Consider the following 22674-nt stretch of genomic DNA (forward strand, 5'->3'; position numbering starts at 1 on the left):
TGATTTCTCATTTTCTGTCTCTGTCTTTCTGGCAAGTGCACAAGCCCTGTAGCAAAAACCTCTCCAAAAAACAAAAAGAAAAAAAAAATATTTTATACATTATGATGCAGACTTTATGTAAAATGCTAAATTGATCTGAAAATTAAAAAAATTATATATATTATCAAGAATACAAAAAAACTCTTACAAATAAAAGACAAGTATATCAAGTACATAATTACTGTATGGCCCAGAAATTCTACTCCTGGGTATTTATCTCAGAAAAATAAAAATTATGCTTCTACAGAAACCTGTACATGAATATTCAGAGCAGTTTCATTTATAACAAAAAAAAAACTGTAAAAATTGCAAATAAACTCAATTGGTGACTAACTCAACAAACTGTGGTGTATTCCTAGTATGGAATATTATTTATCCACATAACAGACAACAGACACACACACACACACACACAATATTCCTAGTATGGAATATTATTTATCCGCATAAAGGACAACAGACACACACACACACATATACATAGATACATACGTGTATATAAAACATTTGGGTGAATCTCTGAGGAATTAAGCTGAGTAACAAAAGTCAATCTCAAATAGTCATATGTTACATTATTCCATTTATGTCACTTTTTTTTTTTTATTTTTTTTTTAAGGTTTTTGCCATAGGATGTGTTTTTAGATTTTTGCCATAGGATGTGTGCACTCTCCAGAGAGATACAGAGAAAGAGGGAAAGTGAGAAATCACCTGCTGGGGGAACAGTAGGGGTAGCCACACCACAAACTCCTTCTCCTCTATTTTTCACTCAGGATTTTGGGCAAGCACACACATGCATGCAATATAATTTCCAATCTACTAGGTCCAGGACAAGAACCATGGAGTTAGCTATGTGGGATCCAGCATCTTAACCACCATGCCACCTGCTGGCCCCACAATATCTTTTTAAAAGACAAACTTTTATAATCAGGGAACAAATTAGTGCTGGTCAGGGTTTAATGACAGGAAGAGAGGAAAGGAGGGAGGGTAAAGGTGTGTAAATAAAAGGACAACAGGAGACACCCTTGTGGTGAAGCAATTGTTCTGCTGACTATGGTGATGGACATGCAAGTGAGGCATATTTACATCATTCAGTGCACACGAATACAGATACAAACGAGAATGAACTGAATACATTTTTTTAAAAAGAGCACAATGATTTCAATTAGAATCTGGGCAACAGACATGAACCAAGTATTTCATAAAAGAGGAAAAACAAATGTCTAATAAATGTTTGAAGAAATATTAAGTATCATTGGTGATTGGGGAAATATAAATTAAAATCACAATAAGATATGATTATACATATCCATTCAACTGACAGATACCAAAACATCTGAGAATAGTGTTGAAGATGATGTGCATCTACTTGATCTATTATATACCACAGGATAAATTATATACTGTGGATAGGAGTGCCAATGGAAAAGTAATTGAATTCTACCTTGTATAGTGGACCATTCACGCAGTGCTTATAACAAAAATCTCAAAACAAGGTATTTTCTAATGAGGAGTGAATGAATGAACTGTATATTCACACAATGAAATTTATTCTACCTTCAAAACAAACATGGGGACAGTAGATGGTGTAGTGGTTAAGGTGCTTGATTCCCACATGGCTGACTATGGTCTGAGTCCTAGATCTGGCAGCTTAAAAATCACATCGGGCATGTGTATTTTTATTGTTTGCTACAGAGTGCTTGCCCAAAATAAAAATAAAATAAAACAAAAAACTTACAGCAACGTGTAACAAAATGTATGAATTCATGTCAGCATTATAATATATTAAGGAAGAAAAATCCCTGAAATTTACATGTAGCATAATGACTATATTATAAAGTTAAATACAACTAAAAGAAACACACACATTAGGAACACATGAAAAAGCAATAGAACTCTGTATTTAAAGAAGTAAATATTGAGCATGGGATTCAAGATGATATACTACGTAGGAGACTGGGTTCCATAAATAGCTGTAGGCTATTTTCAAGGATCTAGCTGATACTCTGGGGGTAGATTCCTAGACATTCACTGCATTATTAAAAATAACTACTTAGGCCTGGTCCTGTACACAGCAGTTAAGCACTATACAATGGAAACTGGATCCCACAGGGCCAACTGTGGTCTTACTCTTGGCCCTGATGGCTTAAAAAAATACACCAAGTGTGAGTGCATATATAGCCAAACCCTGATGGGATGAGAAACTGAGGAAATGGACTGTAGCATGAGTATGCCCCATGGGGTGGGTGCTTTCTCTCTTTCACTGGCAAGAGCACATGCCCTCTAGCAAAAAACTTATTTAAATACTGGTGAACAACATAAATGTATATCTAGTTCAATGATGGAGTGTGTCCAAGAATCAAGGACCATGATTAATCCAATTTTGTGCAAGGCTGGAGAACAGATGAGACAAAGGAAACGAGGACGAGATGATAAAGAGAAAGTAATTAACGGGAAGAGTTCCCTAATTTAACCTAAGATACTGAAAACTAGCATAGCATAACCAATAATCAGGCTTAAATTGTTCCCCTAGCTTACTTCTTTTTTCCTTTTCTTTTTCTTATTATATGCTACAGGGTACATGTGCTTGTTGAAGATGGAGAGAGGGGGGAAAAGTAAGAAAGCAACCCCCAGGGGAGATGGCTATGCCACAATCCCTTCTCTTCCATCCTCCCCCTTAGATTTTTGGCTGTACCCATATTCCTGTCATGTTGTTCAAGCCACCACATCTGGGGCTGGACCAGTATAGTTGGCCATCTGGGATCCAGCTGCTCTAACCATTATGCCATGGGCTGGCCTGCTCCTAGATGTCTAATTATTTTTAGAAGATGTTTAATCTTGCTTTATTTATTTATTTTCTTAACAAGGCACATACACTCACTGGAGAGAGACAGAGAGAAAGAGGAAATGTGGGAAAATACCTCCCAGTGACCATGCACAATCCCTTCTGCTCCATTCTCCTCTCGGGATTCTGGGCATGCACGCACATGTGCCTAGTGTGTTTTCCAAGCTTCTGGATTGGGACTTGAATTACGCAGTTGGTATGTGGAATCCAGCTGCCTGAACAACCATAGCACCATTTGGCACCCAATATTTAATCTTAACCTACAACTTATATCTAGTTCTTACATCTAAGCAATATGGTCATGGCACTAAGCAACTGTAATACTACCCTGTTGTCTGAAGTTCAGTCAATGGCTAACGTAACTGGCCAGTTTGCTTCATATAATTGCACCTTCAATGGCTACAACAGCTTGGACTAAGTGGCCAGGTGTTATTTTAAGTGACAGCCACTTTTAAACTATAAAATTGCCCTCCTTCCAAATATAATTGTAACAAGGCCCAAAGTATAAAACTAAAATTACAGATAACTCCATGATCAAGGAACCAGTGTATGAGCAACCCTGACCTCCAGCTACTTCCTCATGCCAAAGTGTCTGTATAGGTTGAAAGGCAGCAAGAGCCTTGACTCCAGAATCAGACTACCTGCGTTCACATCTTGGCTACCCTGCTCACTACCTATGTTCTTGTCAAACTCTCTTTTGCCAGTTTCCTCATCTATACGTGTAAAACAATAGTAGACAATACACAGAGGAGAGATGAGATGTTTTTACATATGTCTTTTTTTTTTTGCTATAGGGCATATACGCTCGCCAGTAAGACACAGACAGACAGAAAGCGAGAAATCCCCCCCCCCCCGGGGGATGGCCATGACACAATCCCTTCTCCTCCATTCTCCTCTCGGGATCTTGGGCACGCACGCACACGTGCCCGGCATGAGTTTAAGCCACTGGGTCCGGGACTCGAACCATGGTAGACTACATGGGAGTTCAGCAACATAACCATTACGCTAACTGCTGGTCCCTACATATGTAAGTCTTAAAACAGGACCTGCTATACAGGGTTACTACTATTATTAATGATATGTATTATTACTGTTTTCCTGTCTGACAAATTCTGTGGCTCTTTGACAAACTGGTCATAGGTAAACTGTTGCCCGAGAGGTTGTTTTTACTTAGTATAATATTCCCCTGCCCTGTTACTCTGTTCCTTTATGCACATGTGTAGTGATGTGTTTATCTACCTTTATCTATCTTATCCTCAAGATAGCATGGCTATCTTGTTTACCATTATACTCCTGGTGTGTAAAATATAATAAATCACATTTTTATTGTAGATGTATTTTTGTTATACAGATATATTCATTTTTCATGGCAGTTAAAACATCCTCCTAAGTAAAATATTTACGGGGCAGATGACTAAAACTCTACTTTTTAATTTAGGAAACCCATGGAGGAAAAGAAAAAGCATTTCCCATGGTCAGAAGGACTCCTAGGACAGGAAAAATAAATCTTCCAAGAAATGTTTCATAGAGAGATGGCTATGGACATATAGGCACATAAGTACTTTAGGCCCCAACTACTTTGTACTAGGTGAATAGAGTCCAGATCCCACAGCTTGAAAGAACACACTGGATGCATGTTCACGTGTGCCCAAAATCCTGAAAGAAAAAATGGACGAGAATGGAAGAGACTGCAGCATGATCATCCCCATACAAGGTGCTTTCTCATTTCCCCTCTCTGTCTCTCTCTGGAGAGCACACACACTCTCTGGCAAAACTGGGGAGGGGGGGGGAAGGTAAAGCATACAAATTCAAATAAGATACTATTTTTTTAAGAAAGGGCAAAAACTACTCTGATAACACTAACATGAATAAACATATTCTATTTCTAGCATACCAAGTCACAATCAATTTTCAAGTATATGACATAATTTGTATAATTCTTGTACCTTTTAGGTAGGTACAAATGAGTGAGGTGCAACAAAAAAACCTGTGTATAATATCTCCTATTTGCATTTTTAAAAAACTAATAATTCTGCACCTTTGGAGCATATCCATGATGGAATGAATCCATTGTTTCTGAGAGTCAGGAATCAAGATCTGTGAATGTGTTATTCCTACATCAACAACACAAGTTCCAGGAGCTGAAAGGAAACTATCTTCTTCTTCATTTTCTTCTGTTATCAACCTAGTTTCTCCACCTCCAAAAACAATTGCTGAACTTAATTTCTTATGCTAAAAATGAAAAGAAACATTTGAAAAAGTAATGGAATAGCCACAATTAATTTCCTGAGAACAATATGTAAGAATTTGATCTGGACATTACAATAGAAGTAGAATTAAAATAGAATTGGTTTTACTTGATTCCTTGAATGGGTAATTTGAGCTTCTATGCTGAGAAAACCCAGTTTTGGTATTTCACAGTCCTGGAATCATTACATTGTCTGTAATTCCTCAAGACACTTATACACAATACTCTAAACATAGGCTCACGATAGGATTTTTCCACTGCAATATAAACTCTTGAAAATCCCACTTCACAGAAGACACTCAACAGATACTAACTGAACAAGTTAGGACTTAGGAGTTTTCTGTCCTCCCCACTTATGAACCTATATAAACTTAAATTAACAGATCAGTTAACAGATAGTTAGAAATACTGTACTAATATACATGATCACTAGGCAGAGTAAGGTGCTTGAGTAGTATTTTATTTGACTTTGTACTTCTACACAAAATTCCCAAATAAAGTGCATTAATAGCTACTGAGACAAAAAATGTATAAATAGTTTGTAATATCTGTAATGTTATCCTTATGAAAATGTAGCTTATAACATTACCTGTTTGGTATTTAAAAATACAAATGTTTTCCCTTTGAAAATTTGCTTTCTTTCTTGTCGTCCTGACAGATCAATACTTTTATTTCCAATAGCTGGTTCATCAATAGGTGGGTAAAAACTGTAAAAGTAATAAAGCATATTCTAATTATATACTAGCCTTCACATTTACTATTAAAGTTTTTGAATAGAATGATTATCTGACACTGAAAATTCTCAATTTCCAGAATACCATTAGTTTCTTTTTTCTTTTTAAACGAAGTTACAAGTTTTAACTGGGACAAATTGACAAAAACATCTGCACGCTTTTTCTGAAAATAGGGAAACAGGTACCACACAGAATAGCAGAACTGGCTTCTATTTTTTCAAATAATCCAAGGTAGGCAATCATAACAAGGTACCTATTAAACATATAAGAATCAAACAAGTTATGTGAATTATAAAAGTTGAGAGACACCATTCATAAAGATGGAATTCTATTAGCATATTATGTTTACTTAGGATCTAATATGTGTTAATAATGTTCATATTCCAATTATAGATGTTTTGTTATAGATCTCTCTGGAGAAGTTCAGGAAATGTTAAAGTTTACCTTATATTGTCAGTTTAAATAAAGTTTCCCACATGAAATAAAAGAAAACAACTTCTTAGCTCTTTAATAATAAATACAAACATCTTAACTGTCCATGGAAACAAGGGAAATGAAAATAGAGAGTAACAGATTATTCTCAAATTCCTCTTCAGTCCACAGTTTCAACTTTGTATATCTTTTCCTATTGTTGTTCTTAACTGATCCGCCTTTCAGGTTCTCTCCCTAAAAAATTACTAACCCATCAGGGTGATAAGGGAACAATGTAGCAAAGAGAGTGTTCACCACCTGGGCAATCAGTTACTGAACAATCAATCAAGAGTTAACTATGTGTAAAGAGTAACATCCAATGTGGCAAAAAACTAATACAGTCTTTAAGAGTCACCACTCAGCCTTTCAGCACTAATCTCCTTACATCCCCCTACCTGCCAAATTTCTCCCTGGCAATATAAATTTCCTGAAGTAAAGCTGAATCGTGACTGATTGATTATATTAATTTTTTTTAAATGATAACTGATTGAAAACGCAAATGCACATATTTTAATCCACTATAATGGATTAAATGCTCTTTGAGTCTATTCTGAAGTAACAATTTCTGGAACCTGAAATCTCAAATGAATGGGTTATCTGCAGGCAAGGGAAGACTTAGTTGGCAGGAGAATGTATGCTACTGTGTTTGCTCTAGTTTTTCTAGATAATTGACTTTAAATATCTATTTTAATTTAAGATTAAATCTACAATAAAATAACTGGAAAATTAGTAGACATTCTAATACACAGATAAGATAAATTTTTACTATCTCTGGGGGCCTTATTTCCAAGGTGATGAAGAAAAGAAGGAACAATGGCTGTGCCATAAAGGGCCACAGCCATGTGTAGCCTATTTTCAGCACTAACTGCCCCGGATGCGTGCCCAAGGACAAGGCTATTAAGAAGTTCGTCATCGGAAACACAGTAGAGGTCATAGACATCAGGGACATCTCCAAAGCAAGCGTCTTTGCTGTCTATGTGCTCGCCAAACTGTATGTGAAGCTACATTACTGTGTGAGTTGTGTCATTCAAGGCAAGGTAGTCAGGAACACAGCTAATGAAGGATGAACGCCTCAGAAGGATGAACGCCCCAACCCCAATTTTGACCTGCGGGTATTGCCCCTCGCTCTCCACCAAAGCCCATGTAAGGACTTTAAAGACTGAAGAACTATCCTCTGGGGAAAAAAAAAAAGTAAATTATACATTAAAAAATTTTTACTCTCTCTTCAAATCCTTTTTAATAAAAATTCTCCTTAGATTTCTTTGAGTATAAAAGTCAGCTCACACTTCACTTACAACTAATTTACAAATCAGGCTATATAGTCATATAACATATCACGGAGCCAGTCACCGACAAAAGCAGTTAGGTAAAGCATTAACACATACGTATGACTGAGCAGATGTGAGATGCTTATTGCTTTCCAAGGACACTGAAAGGTAATCACTTCTGAATTATCTATATAGTTTACTATACCCAGAGAATGGCTAATTATAGTTTAGCTCAATGAAATCTGAGTGTTACACTCTCAGTTAGTATTCTATGCAGAGTATAATAGACCCTCAGCTCTCCCTAAAGGCACTACCAGAGTGCTAACCTTATTTGTGTGGAACTTTAACGTTTGGTTCTTTTGCTAAGGGCCGTAAGGGCAAAATTATAACCCTTTTGGATCATCATTATATCATCAGGTCTACCCTGCCTAGTTCATAATAGACATTCAACAGATATTTGGTAATAAAATAAACTGATATAAATAAAAATTTTACCTAGTAACTTAAAAGTAAAATGTATAAACATTTCTCAATTCTCTCAAAACAGATTTGGGTATTAAAATTCTAGGTTTGCTTTCCATTTGATAACATTGTAAATTTCAGCTTTGACACTCAGTAAAACCAATCTTTTTTTAAAGGAATTATTTATTCAATTTTAGTTATTATTATTATTATTTTTATTTTAAAATTTATCATAGTCATGGTGGTTAAGGGTTCTGGATTCCCACATGGCAACAGTGGTTCAAGTCTTGGACCTGGAGGCTTGCTTTCTTTCTCTTTCTGTGTGTCTCACTCTGTCTCTCTCTGGTCAAATTAAAACAAATAAATAAATAAAGTTAAATAAAAAATAATTCTAAAAAGAAGTTGCCATAGGTCATATGTGCTCACCAGAGAGAGAAAGGGAAAGAGAGAGAGAGGGAAAATGTCAAAGCAAGACACCATTTCCAGGACTGAAACCACGATCAACCATGTGGGAATCCAGCACCTTAACCACCACATCACCCTAATGAGACCAATCTTGAACAAAAATATTATCATTGCATTATCAAAAGTCTAATCAAATTTCAGCTGTGCCTCCAATGTTTAGACTAGATTTTTGGCTTTATTTATGTACGTGTGTGTGTGTTTATCTAGTATGCTTATATAATAATGATTTATAATTGATAATTATGTAAGTATACTAGATATACACACACATACATACATATAAGATATATGAGACATAATTGCTAATGAACAAGTGATGAAAAGCAGACTATCTTCTGGAACTTCATAAACCCGGACAAGCCCCTTCCTCTCAACCCTGTAATGATGAAAATAAGATAGACTAGTGATAAACATGCAGAGACCACTACATACTAGTATTTTGAAGCACTGAATTCTAGAAGTTCTAAGGTATTTCTGACACTCTAGTGATTTGATAGCTAGTAAGAAAACTGGAAAACAAGAGAGTAAAAAAATTGCAGAGACTTAGGTTAGAGATACTACCTAAATACAAGCCTACAACAAATATAAAGTGATCTCCAATTTCTTTTTCTTTTTTAACTTTAATTTATTTATTTCTTCTATGAGTGAGAAAGAGACAGCACCCCCAACAGGGTCTTGATGCTGTGATCTACCCTCTCCCTCATCGGGCTCCAGATCATGGGCATGCAAGTGCCCAGTGTACTGGGGAGGTTTCTAGATGCAACCTAAAACTAACTACCCAATGTGGGTCGGCCTCATGGGCCATCGTGTTTTACTGCCTGCTACATTGTAATCTCGCCCCTCTGATTTCTGTCGTGAAAAAGCAAAATGTTTTTTGTTATGCTTACATAGAGACTTTAAGAACTACAAATAAAATAATTATGTTTTCTTTGTAGTAACTGCTACATGTTACTAATCACATTCTAAAATATTATATTAATTTAGAAATACTAATTTTTCCCCATTCACATTTTATGGCTTTTTTCTAAATTCTCTGCATGATCTCCAATAAATTTCATCTAACCCATAGTACATTATCTTCATTTCTGCCCCCAACTTTTTTGAAATAGAGAATTTTTCTGAAGCCATTCTGGGCCTGGAATCCATATTCCAACCCACAAATATTCTTTGTCCAAAGTCTGGACAGATGCTTATTTCATTAGTTCTGTAATCATATGTTCATGATTTCTAGAGCAACTTAATACTTTTTTTTTTGGCATGTGTATAAGACTAGATTACACTGACACCTACACTTGCTAATGTGTGGTTCTATCTCCAGGAAAAAATTACTAGTATATGTTAAATTCCTTTGCCTTGGATTTTAACTGATTATGTAAGATGACCTCCATGAACTTTCATTTACTGAGACTGTCTGCTGGGTCTGAAAATTAACTACAAACTAATAACCTGTTTCTGTTTCATGAATGCAGACAGAAGACACAGATTCCTGATCTTAGACAAAGCAAGTCACAGTGCAGGTCTTAGGGAAGACATGGAAGACTTAAACTGCTTTGTATTACAGGAAAGGGGAACACTGAACTTGGTTGGCATTCAGCTAAAGGCAAGCCTGCTTAAGCCTTCCTTAAGCTTCCGGACTGCCAACGATCCTGAGAAATGGCCTATGTAGAGTCCAGTCTGGACCCTGCATTCTCAGCACACACAGCAAGTTGGATATGAATGTAAGTGACCCAGGAAGGACTCCCTTTCCAACAATGTTTCCCCAAATAATCCCTTTTTGAGATAATGTAACTGTGAGACAAAAGGCAACTCCCCCTCTTTTCTAAGGGATAATTTCCTTACATTTAGACATAGAATATTTTAATGGACTTCCAATATTGACAGCACCCCCAACAGGGTCTTGATGCTGTGATCTACCCTCTCCCTCATCGGGCTCCAGATCATGGGCATGCAAGTGCCCAGTGTACTGGGGAGGTTTCTAGATGCAACCTAAAACTAACTACCCAATGTGGGTCGGCCTCATGGGCCATCGTGTTTTACTGCCTGCTACATTGTAATCTCGCCCCTCTGATTTCTGTCGTGAAAAAGCAAAATGTTTTTTGTTATGCTTACATAGAGACTTTAAGAACTACAAATAAAATAATTATGTTTTCTTTGTAGTAACTGCTACATGTTACTAATCACATTCTAAAATATTATATTAATTTAGAAATACTAATTTTTCCCCATTCACATTTTATGGCTTTTTTCTAAATTCTCTGCATGATCTCCAATAAATTTCATCTAACCCATAGTACATTATCTTCATTTCTGCCCCCAACTTTTTTGAAATAGAGAATTTTTCTGAAGCCATTCTGGGCCTGGAATCCATATTCCAACCCACAAATATTCTTTGTCCAAAGTCTGGACAGATGCTTATTTCATTAGTTCTGTAATCATATGTTCATGATTTCTAGAGCAACTTAATACTTTTTTTTTTGGCATGTGTATAAGACTAGATTACACTGACACCTACACTTGCTAATGTGTGGTTCTATCTCCAGGAAAAAATTACTAGTATATGTTAAATTCCTTTGCCTTGGATTTTAACTGATTATGTAAGATGACCTCCATGAACTTTCATTTACTGAGACTGTCTGCTGGGTCTGAAAATTAACTACAAACTAATAACCTGTTTCTGTTTCATGAATGCAGACAGAAGACACAGATTCCTGATCTTAGACAAAGCAAGTCACAGTGCAGGTCTTAGGGAAGACATGGAAGACTTAAACTGCTTTGTATTACAGGAAAGGGGAACACTGAACTTGGTTGGCATTCAGCTAAAGGCAAGCCTGCTTAAGCCTTCCTTAAGCTTCCGGACTGCCAACGATCCTGAGAAATGGCCTATGTAGAGTCCAGTCTGGACCCTGCATTCTCAGCACACACAGCAAGTTGGATATGAATGTAAGTGACCCAGGAAGGACTCCCTTTCCAACAATGTTTCCCCAAATAATCCCTTTTTGAGATAATGTAACTGTGAGACAAAAGGCAACTCCCCCTCTTTTCTAAGGGATAATTTCCTTACATTTAGACATAGAATATTTTAATGGACTTCCAATATTAGAACACAAACTACCAAAATTAGCACTCCTTTTATTTATTTTTTATTAAAAATTTTTGAGAGTTTTTTTTTTTAAGAATTAATTTTTATTTAACTTCATTTAACTCACGCCATGAGTTTCAAGGTGCCAAGTCTGGGACTTGAAATGTGGTTGGCCAGGTCGGAGTCCAGCTACGTAACCATTATGCCATCTGCTGGTCCTCAAAAATACTGTTTGTTACCCAGACTACAAAAATACAAGTAACCTCCCAGATGAAAATTATAAACAAAAAAGAGTCGAATTTTGTTACTATTAAAAGCAAACGACTATGGGATAATGATGACCTCACTGAACTCCCACTAGTCGACCATGGTTGGAGTTCCAAACCCAGAGACTTGAAAACTCACGGCCGGGCACGTGTGCGTGCGTGCATGCCTAAAATCCTGAGGAGAATGGATCACGGCATGGCCATTTCCTGAGGGATGATTTAACTTTCTATCTCTCTGTCTCTCTCTGTCTTTCCATCAAGTGAACACACCCTATAGAAAAAAATCTCTCTCAAAAAAAGTAGCAACTATTACTATGTATAAACAGTTGCTAAAAAATCTTTGCATTCAGCAAGACCGTTTATAGCACATAGGAATTGCTTAAAAGTAGTAATATGATGCTTAACTTACATTACTTTTTTTTTTCTTTTTTTTACTACAGAGGAAAGTGGTAACATAGTCCCCCAGAGCACAGATTGTACAGCCAAGTTTCCTGCATTTGGTGGAATCACAGGGACACAGGACACATCCAGAGGCAATGGATGAGCCTTGCCCTGGGAAAATCACCTTCGTGATCATGTTATCTCCTGCCAGGTAAGTTTAACATTTTAATTTTTAAAACCTTCTTAGATATTCAAAATTGTTCCGCAGAGACAAATGAGCTTGTCAATCAATCTATTATGCCATGAAATAACAGTCAAACCCATCATGCATATGGATTATAATCTACTGACATATTTTAAGCAAGCAAGGTCTTGTGCTACTAAATTGACCAAAAACTCCACCATTTCACAACTCCTGGCACTTTAACCATAAAATCGTAAAATACAAAACAAAACAAACCTTTCTCTTCCTGATCATGATTTCTATTACTTCAAAGCATTACTAACATGAATACAGACTGTCTTCTAGTCTGATGGTTCACATATTTGGCACAGCACAAAACAAAACAAAATAACAAAGTATTATATATCTTTCCAGCTATTGTTGCTATTGTTGCAATTAGCAATGAAAAACATTTAACAAGCATTTATTATGATATCAGAGATGTACTGAGACGTAATATATACTAAAACTTAAAATAACTCAGCTGACAGGTATTAGTCTCGTTTTGAAATAAATTAACTGAAGCTAAGAAAAAAATAAGCTCCATACTCAAGCCCATAGTGCTACTAATATTGTGATTCTTGAAGAGGGCTGGTGCATTCCACAACTCCACAGGAACCTCTTGTAGGATGCCTGGCACATACACATGTGCTCTTCTGATCATACCTCAAGTGCCACGTACTGTCTTTCATTATTTTTTTTTCCATATTTAACATTTCACAGACATAAACCACCATCTAAGAATTCAGGGAATCCTTCCTTTACATACCACCCAAAAAACTTCCATCAGCAAAAATATATATAACATAGCAACTATTACGTCTCAAAGTTATTAAAGAGTTAATTAACCTAAATAAAAATCAGGCTATCAGGACCAGCAGGTGATGTGGTGGTTAAGGTGCTGGACACTCCCACATGGCCAACCATGATACGAGTCCTGGATTGCTTTCACACTTTCTCTGTCTCTGTCTCTGACTCTTGTCAAATTAAAATAAATGAATGAATAAATAAAATGAAATAAATAATTTTTTTTGAGAGGGTTTTGCTATAGGGCGCATGCGCTTGCCAGAAAGACAGAGAGAGACAGAGAGACAGTAAGCGAGAAATCACCCCCCGGGGGGATGGCCACGCCGTAATCCCTTCTCCTCCATTCTCCTCTCGGGATCTTGGGCACACACGCACATACGCCCGGCGTGAGTTTAAGCCGCCAGGTCCAGAACTTGAACCACGGTCAACTACATGGGAGTCCAGCGACATAGCCATTATGCTAACTGCTGGTCCCAATAAATAATTCTTAAAAAAAAAAACAAACAGAGCTATCATATATATTGCATGTAATATCCTATGATGTGATACTGGAAATATGTAATATACCTTTCCATTTTTGGAGGCTCTTTCTTGGACTGAACTGCTTTGACAAATTCGGTAAAATATTCTGGTTTCACAATTGGACATCCACAAATGAGTGCACATATTGTCTAAAATGAAGAAAACATAAGTAAATATATATGCCCATAGGTTAGCTGTTTCTAAAGAAAAGCTTCAAGTTATAAAATAACAAAAATGCTATTTCTTTTCTTTTCTTTTTTTTGGAGAGATTTTTGCTATACGGCGCATGTGCTCGCCAGAAAGACAGAGAGAGACAGAGAGACAGAAAGTGAGAAATCAGCCCCCAGGGGGCATGGCCATGCTGCAATCCCTTCTCCTCCATTCTCCTCTTGAGATCTTGGGCACGCATACACACGCGCCCGGCGTGAGTTTAATCCACTGGGTCCGGGACTTGAACACCCGTCGACTACATGGGAGTCCAGCGACATGGCTATTACACCAACTGCTGATCCCCAAAAAGGCTATTTCTGTACTACTTTTCCTTTAATTTATTTAGGTTTATAAAGAATATGTAATATATATAATAGAAGTCAGTATTTGATCACAAGTCACTTGATTAAAAGAAACCACTGACTATAGTATTAATTTAAGACTGCTTTTTTTAAGAATGGAACAATCTAACATAAAATATAACATAAGCACTAGCTGCACTAATAGTTAAGGTAGCAGGACCCCACATGGTTTACTACAATTCAAAGCCCAGAGCTGGAGCCTTGAAAAACAGGCTGGGCACATGTGTGTGAATGCCTTGAATCCTGACAGGATGGTAAAATTAAGGAGAAGGGACTGCAGTATAACCATACCCCATAGTAGGGGTAATCCCCCTCCATTCTCTGTCTCTCCATCTCTCTCTGGCAAGTACAAATGCTCTCTCCCAATTAAACAATATACATAACAAAATACAACATGCATTCTAATTTTAGGAACATTAAAATGTTGAAAATATCTGAGAATTGAGGATATTTAACATATTCACTGCAGAGAAGAAAATATTAAGAGAGAAACTGAGAGAGGCCTTCTCAACCTAGCTGTCTTTTAAAAAGATTATAACTATGGAATAAAGTCTCAAGAAAGTAAATAAAGGAATAAGTAGCTGGAGCTGGGGAAAGGCTCAGAATAAGTACATACAGATAGGGAGGAAAAAACAAAGTTCAACTAACACATGAAGTAAGCAATAAGCCTCAAATAAGAGACAGTACAAAAGCTGAGGAAGATTAGAAACCAATACTGTGACAATAAAAATAAGGAAGATTCTGCATAATTCTAGGCAATAATCCAACTCGATTTTATGCTTTTAGTAGCAGAAACATATTCCCTACATAGAAGTAAGAGGATTTAGGTTGTCTCTCCAGAGTGGAATCTGAAAGAGAGCAACCTGGTTATTTCACATGAATGAAAAATTAACCTCACCTTGAAACACTAGTGCACAATTCAACACAGATGCAGCAAATTCTAACATGTACAATGTGGGGCCAATTTAGAATTGCTGCAATGTCTCACTTGGCTATTCAGAAAATGAAAGTTGAACTGAATGAGCTTTTGGTTTGAACATTAGAAGATTTTAAAAACATAAGCAAGCTTATAAAATTAACCCTCCAGAAATATATATAAAATGATCATTTTCTTTTTTGACAATGATCAGAAATAGTAAAAAAGAACTGTTCTGCAAACACTATGGGTATCTCTAATGAACAGATCCACAAAGCAGTCACTAGTATCCCGGTCACTGGACTAGAGTCTAAATCTAAATGCAGTAAGAAAATCTGCCTTTGATTTTACTCTACACACTCCAAGCAAGTGTATGATTACCTATGATATTTCTTAAGTGCCTTAATGTCTTAAAGGCAACTCTGGCAGAACCCACATTTAAACATGCCAGTCATCGGGACCAGCAGTTAGCGTAATGACTATGTCGCTGGACTCCCACGTAGTCGACTGCGGTTCGTGACCCAGACCTGGTGGCTTACAACTCACGCCGGGCGCGTGTGCGTGCGTACCCAAGATCCTGAAAGGAGCATGAAGAAGAAGGGATTGCGGCGTGGCCATGCCCCCTGGGGGGTGATTTCTCGCTTTCTGTCTCTATGTCTCTCTCTGTCTGTCTGGTGAGCGCACGCACCCTATGGCAAAAACCTCTTAAAAAATAAATAAATAAATATGCCAGTCATCATAAAGATGTACCCATACCATACAATAATAAATGAACATTCTGATTTATGAATGTACTATGTATAGTTTTGCAGGCATAAGTTAGTACTATAAATTTAGGAAACCAATTTCATAAACTTGTAAAGATGAAAAAATTCCTTAATAAGGTCTAAGTTTAACTTGAGGTTCAATCTGAAAAGCAAGCTTTTCTGATACCTCTGTGGCGACAACATACATATTCTAATTTAACTATATCAAATATTAATAGATTCTCTATTCTCTACTAAATGAATATAAATATTTGTTATTTTTTCACTACAGATATTAACCTAAAACAATCTCACATATCTATAGGAGACCTATTTAAAAGACGATGAATCACTTCCCCATGTCATTCTTCAATTAGCTCTTGATATAACCAAATCTGATAAAGATGCATATATCAAAATAAATCCTGTTTTAATGAAAAGTCAGTACCTCCTAAAGGTATGTACATATCTACATATCTCCAGGTTGTAAAGATACATTAAGGTAAAATCAAACCACAGGAACTTAAAAGTCCTTGTGATTAGGACCTTAGGTCAAATCAACACTAAGTAAAAAAGCATAAAGTCATGAAGCAGCGTCCGACACTAGAGGAAAACAACTTCATAGAAGAGACATGAGTTGTGAATGCCGAAGACTGGCCATTCATCTCGAGGCACTCTGCTTTTAGACTGAAAACACCAACTATGTACTGCAATAAACTTCTTAATGAACAGATAATATAAATCATGTTTTAAAATGCTAAATCCAAATATGAAATCTAATTTTATGTGCTTTGGCTTGTCTCAGATAATAAACAGTTTATCTGAAAAGCCACCTGAGCCTAAACGGTGTATAAAGGCATGGGATGGGCATACGTAAATCCAGAATTAACAGTTTGGACAAGCTTCAAGCAAATGACATTTAAGGTCTACACACAGTGGGTGAGTAAGCTTCAGTTCACAGAATTTATTTTAATACAAGGCAATCAACCTACTTTGATGGTAACTTTAACTGAGAGCATGACAAGGTGAGTACATTCTTCTGTCCAGTTGTTCACAGTAAGTCCTCCAAGTTGCAATACAGCTTGACTTAAAGTAGTTTTCCCAGAGGCATCTAAACAAGAAGAACATGCAACCAAAGGCTCATACTCTACTCTGTAAATGAGAATAAGTTACATAAAGTTATATGATCATAGTTACAGGGGCAGCAATTTACAGTATTTTAAAACTTGATGCTCACATCACATGCTGTTACTTAATTTTAATTTTCACACATTACTAAACATTCTAACCTATGAAATGATCACTTAGGTCTTGAATCGCAATGGGGAAAAAAAAAAAAAAAAACCAAAAAAAACACCACCACCAAAGCTAACATCACACTTTCACTTATGAAGAACCAAACAAATGTAGTTCCCATCAAGACTCTCAGGGCTCACTCAGACTCTCAGAGCCATCTAAACGGGACAAAACGCATTAACCACATGTAGCCCAAAGATTGCTATCACACTAAATAGGAGCTAAATGATGTTGCTTACAATTCATGATCCATAAATTTACTTTTCCTTTAGAATTTATTTGGTGGTAAATAAGGCTGTCTATTCTACCATCAATTTAAAAACTTCTTACCTGAATTTACTTTCAAACACTCCAAACGTAACTCTATCTCCTGTCTTCAACGTTTGGGAAAGGCCATTCTGTATTTTTTCCTCATTAACAAAGGTACCATACTTAGAATTATCTTTTATTGTCAATACAGGGATTTCATACGTCTGACTCTATAAAACCAACAAATAATTTAAAGATTTTTACCACTCAATACATACAATACCCGGGATAAAACTTTTAAAAGAAAACATTGATAACTTTTTGAATAAGCAATACACATGTACCTAATGTCCCAACACAAGACAGCTGTTATTATTTTGGTTGCCTTCAGATGATGATCAACCAACTAGCAATTAATATTTCCCCTTATAATTCTAGGACTACCCCTCTTAAAACGTACATTTTCTTCTATTTTTTTTTTCCCCTTAAATTGGCAGAGGACACATGCACTTGTGAAAGAGAGCCACAGAGAAGGAGAAAGCACTCCCACAATGGGGCATGGTCATACCACAATTCCTTCTCCTCCATTTTTCAATTCTGTCATGATTTGGGGCACACACATGGGATGTTTTTTGAGCCACTGGGGTCAAAATTACAATTGCACAGTTGGCTATGTGGGATTCTTAACCAGTAGGCCTCAGGACTGGCCCTAGATTTTATTTTCAGATTTTTTTTCCCTTCAATCTCACACATTAGACAATGTTTTGCTTTGCTACAATCTATTTCACATATAACATGGCAGTTTCAGTCTTAATTTTTTTTAAGTTAATCAAAATCACACCGTAAAAACTGGTCCATGGAGGGTGAACTGGTGGCATGGTTGTTAAATTAGCTGTGGATGTAGTTGAAGCTTTGGACCCAGTGGTTTGGGAAACACATGGGGCATATGTTGCCCAAAATCCCGAAAAAAGGGACAAATGGAGGAGAAGGGACTGTACTGTGGCCATCCCCCAGAGGGTGTGCTTCCTCTCCTCTCTCTCTTTCTGTATCCAGCAAGCACACAGGATCTCTGACAAATGGGAAAAACAACAACAACAAAAACTAGTCCATGGTGATGGTAGCACATGGCACATTTTGAATGTATGAACGCCACCTTACTGTACAATTTACAATAATTAAAATGGTGAATTTACTGCTATATTAATTTTATCCCAATCAAAAGTTTAAAAAAAAATAAAACTGGTCCAATAAGAAAAATGCAAGAATTTCTAATCTATAGTAACAATTTCACTTTTTTGGTAGGAATTTCAATAGTAATGTTTTTCTGTACCTAAAAGAATAGACAAGGGGCCAGCAGGTGGTATGGTGGTTCAAAAGCTGGATCCCACAGGCTGAATCCTTGGTATGAGTCCTGGACCTGGCAACTTGAAAATCATGCCAGGCACATGTGTGTGCATGCCCAAAATCTCGAGAGGAGAATGGAGAAGGGACTATGGCATGGCCATCTCCCTGGGAAGTGATTTCTCACTTTCTCTCTCTGTCTCTGTCTCTTTCTGGCAAGCACACACATCCTACGGCAAAAAAAATAAAATAAAATAAAATAAAAATAAAAAAACAAACAAAGGGACCAGGAGATGGTATAATGGTTATAACACTGGACTCCTAGTCAACCACAGTTAAAGTCCCTGACCTGGCAGCTTACAACATACCAGGTGTGTATGTGTGCATGTCCAAAATCCTGAGAGGAGAACGAAGGAGAAGGGATTACAGTATGGCCATCCCCCTCAAGGGGTGATTTCTCACTTTGTATTTCTGTGTCTCTCTGGCAAGCACATATGCCCTATAGCAAAAATCTCTATTTAAAAAAAAAAAAAAGGATAGAGGAAAAAGCCTATATCAGTGAACAAACCCAAATTTGAATATATTTATTTTGAGTCTTTACTCAAAACAACAGCTCTTCTTTCTTATTAACGCCAGCATTATCTTGAGCACAGCTATTTACATATATTTTTAATCACTCTATCACCCATGGTTGTGATTAAAACAAAAATAAATAACACAAAACTCTAAGACATTCAAGAGTATTGGAGTCTAAGCAACAGTTATCTGTTTCACCATCTGCCATACTGAAACAGAGAACTTATGCTACAGGGAAATGCCTATGTCCACACAGCTACATAAACTCTTTAGGAGTGGAATCATGAAGGTCTGATCAGCTCTACTTCCATACCTGACAGTGACAGACATACAGTAAAGTAAGCACTCCATAAATACTAAGTAAATAAATGTGAACATGTCCTACCTTTCTTTGCATTTCTAAATCACTACAATAAGGACTAAAATAGTGAAACAGAAACCTCAAATCTCAAAGTAAACAAATACCACTGGTACCATGGGCCAAATATAAGTATTCAGTTTTGCTAATGTTCTAAACAACCTCCTGAAATGGAAAATTTTCCTTCATTCTCTCTCGTAAGCATCAAGATAATCGTCTGTGATTCCAACCCCCTTACTCCAAGTAAGTTAAAAAAAATTAATAACATACCAGGTTGGTCACAGAAAAGTCAGCAGTTAACACAGCGTGATTTCGACTTATTGAGTTATCATCCTCAATCAGAATGGCACAGTTTTTCCTGCCAACAGTGTACTCAACACCAGTCAACAGTCTGTGTGGTTCTCCTGAGAGGAAAAAAAGAGTAAACTGATAAAGCACACACATGTATATCTACATACATGCATGTGTGTGTATATATATATATATATATAATTTAGGTATGACAATGATTTAAATAAAACATTTTTATTTTGCTATTTAAATGTCCATCAACCTTAGGTGTTTTCTAGTAAACCCTCACTGAGGATGAAAAAGATTATCTAAAAAGATGGAACACCATTTTTCTAAAAGAAAAGCAATACTGAAAGGAGTTAATGCTCCCCAAACTGTGAGTTATTATAAGAATTGCCAGAGGCTGACATGCTAGACAGAGAGAGAGAGAGACAGAAAGCACCCCACCAATGTGGCCTGGTCACACCACAATCCTTTCTCCATCCCTTTGGCATGTTTGGCACCTGTATGTACACACAAGCATGACCCTCATGTGCCTTTCAAGCAGCCAGTTTTCAAGCCACGGTCAGCCATGTGAGATCCAGCTTTCTTACCCACTAGGCCACAGTAATAGCACTACATTTTTTTAAAAGTCAAAGATTAACACAATATACTTACTATGTAAAACATGATGTTTTAAAGTATATGATACACATTGTGGAATGGCTAAATCTAGCTAATAACTTTTAAATTTAATATATTACCAAACAAAAATCACAATACTGTGTTGGACCCTGATTAACAAATTAAAAAAATTCATTGAAAAAAATATATTGCAAAAAAAGTCAAGGAAAATACTAATATTATAGAAATATGCCCTACCAAATAGCAAAATATGCTAGAAATCTATAGTAATTAAACAGTACTGAAACAGGAATAAACAGCCCAAATCAATGCAATAATAAAGTGTAAACTAGATTCACGTGTACATTTTTAGGAATCTTATTTTTATGTTAAAGGCAGTATTTCAAACCAGTTGTCAAAAAACTGTAAATTAGAAATTGGTGTTGTAACAAGCAGGTTGCAAACTTGCAGAGTTTGGTCTGAGTGTATGGGATTAAACTACCAGAGTGGTGGTTAAGGTAGATAAACTACACTAGGAGGAAGCAGCCCAGAAAAGGCCTTGAACTCCATTCTAAGCAATTTGGATTATAACTGGTTAATTGGAGATTTTTAATTTAGTTTCAAGGAAAGCAATTTCTCTGTTTACCTGCATTTTGGGGAATGGGTCTCTAGCTTTCATTAGATTCTGAAAAGATTTCTTGAACTCCCACAGGTTAATCATGCCAGTCACTGCCATTAGGCATATTCCTTCTGCTGGGGCCCTACAGGAACCCTGAGATCCAGCCTCAGGCTACTATTTCTTGAAACCAACTGAATCTTGTCCATCAATACAAAATTTCTACCTTAGCACTACTTTAAGTCCACAGGATTGTGGACTTCATAGTTTTTATAGTCCTTGTCTTTAAAGTCTTTATTTAGTTTGGCCCTCTTTTTTTTTTTTTTTTTTTTTTTTTTTTTTTGAGAGACTTTTGCGATAGGGCACATGCACTTGCCAGAGAGAACGAGAGATAGAAAGGGAGACCCCCCAGGGGGGATGGTCACGCGGCGATCCCTTCTCCTCCATTCTCCTCTCGGGATCTTGGGCACAAACGCACACGCGCCCGGCGTTGAGTTTTAAGCCACCGGGTCCGGGACACCAACCGTGGTCGACTACGTGGGAGTCCAGCGACATAGCCATTACGCTAACTGCTGGTTCCCAGCTTGGCCCTCTTCATGCAACAGAAATAACCAACTCTGTAAAAAATAATAATTAGTGTGGTTTATTTTTAGGCAGAATATGAAAGACCTACACTTGGACAGGAGGCAAAACATGCCATTCTCGGGGTGATCAGGTATACAGGTTCCTTTTATTTGATTTTGAGATCAAGAGACAGAGTTAGGAATTTAGCTAAGAGTTTCTCATTGGTCTGGCCCAAAAAGGTGTAGACATGTGGAAGCCAGGGCTTGTAGGTTATAGGTAGGTTTTACAGTTTTTAGCTCGGTGATTGGTGATTGGAACCAAGGAAAGGTTGCTGAGATCAGAAAACAAAGTACTTTAACAGAGATAAAGAGGCTTAATATATATCGCAAACATAATATGCCAGGGGCAGGATGTAGGAAGAATCCTGTTACCAAAACAGTCTGTTAATGTTTGTGGGCATGACTCTCTCCAGGTCCTCTGGAAAGGATTTTGGAAAACAGGAAAAAGCTGTCAGACTGCTGTCCTTCTTTCCAATCATAATGTAAACTTCCAGAGGGCATGACTTGCCACCGAAATACCTGTTTATCCTTAACAACACACGATTACAAAGAAAAGCAACCAATTAACACATAATAAATCATTTCTTTTTATTGCTGGAGATACAGAAAAGAACATCTTTTTCAGTTCTGGTAACATTCTGGAGTGAGAGCCTGAAACAAAACTGAAATTGTGCATTCCT

The 22674-nt window shown here is 36.8% G+C and overlaps 1 protein-coding gene and 1 non-coding gene across 4 annotated transcripts in view; both read right to left on the minus strand.

Moving 5' to 3' along the window:
• Window positions 1-22674, minus strand: part of NBN (nibrin) — a 65272-nt gene that overhangs the window by 42045 nt on the left and 553 nt on the right. For all 3 annotated transcript variants that reach the window (XM_006157552.3, XM_006157551.3, XM_014591238.2), the window contains exons 2-7: window positions 20132-20265; window positions 17668-17816; window positions 17034-17193; window positions 13853-13956; window positions 5719-5836; window positions 4920-5113 (exon numbers count right to left, since the gene is read on the minus strand). In XM_006157552.3, coding sequence (XP_006157614.1) covers window positions 4920-5113; window positions 5719-5836; window positions 13853-13956; window positions 17034-17193; window positions 17668-17816; window positions 20132-20265 — 859 coding nt within the window. The remainder of the gene's footprint in view (window positions 1-4919; window positions 5114-5718; window positions 5837-13852; window positions 13957-17033; window positions 17194-17667; window positions 17817-20131; window positions 20266-22674) is intronic.
• LOC114009515 (U1 spliceosomal RNA) lies at window positions 12312-12474 on the minus strand. Its single transcript, XR_003550920.1, has one exon. It is a non-coding gene; the product is annotated as a U1 spliceosomal RNA (small nuclear RNA).

This window comes from Tupaia chinensis, unplaced genomic scaffold (assembly GCF_000334495.1).
Source record: "Tupaia chinensis unplaced genomic scaffold, TupChi_1.0 Scaffold000547_1, whole genome shotgun sequence".
Lineage (NCBI taxonomy): Eukaryota > Metazoa > Chordata > Mammalia > Scandentia > Tupaiidae > Tupaia > Tupaia belangeri.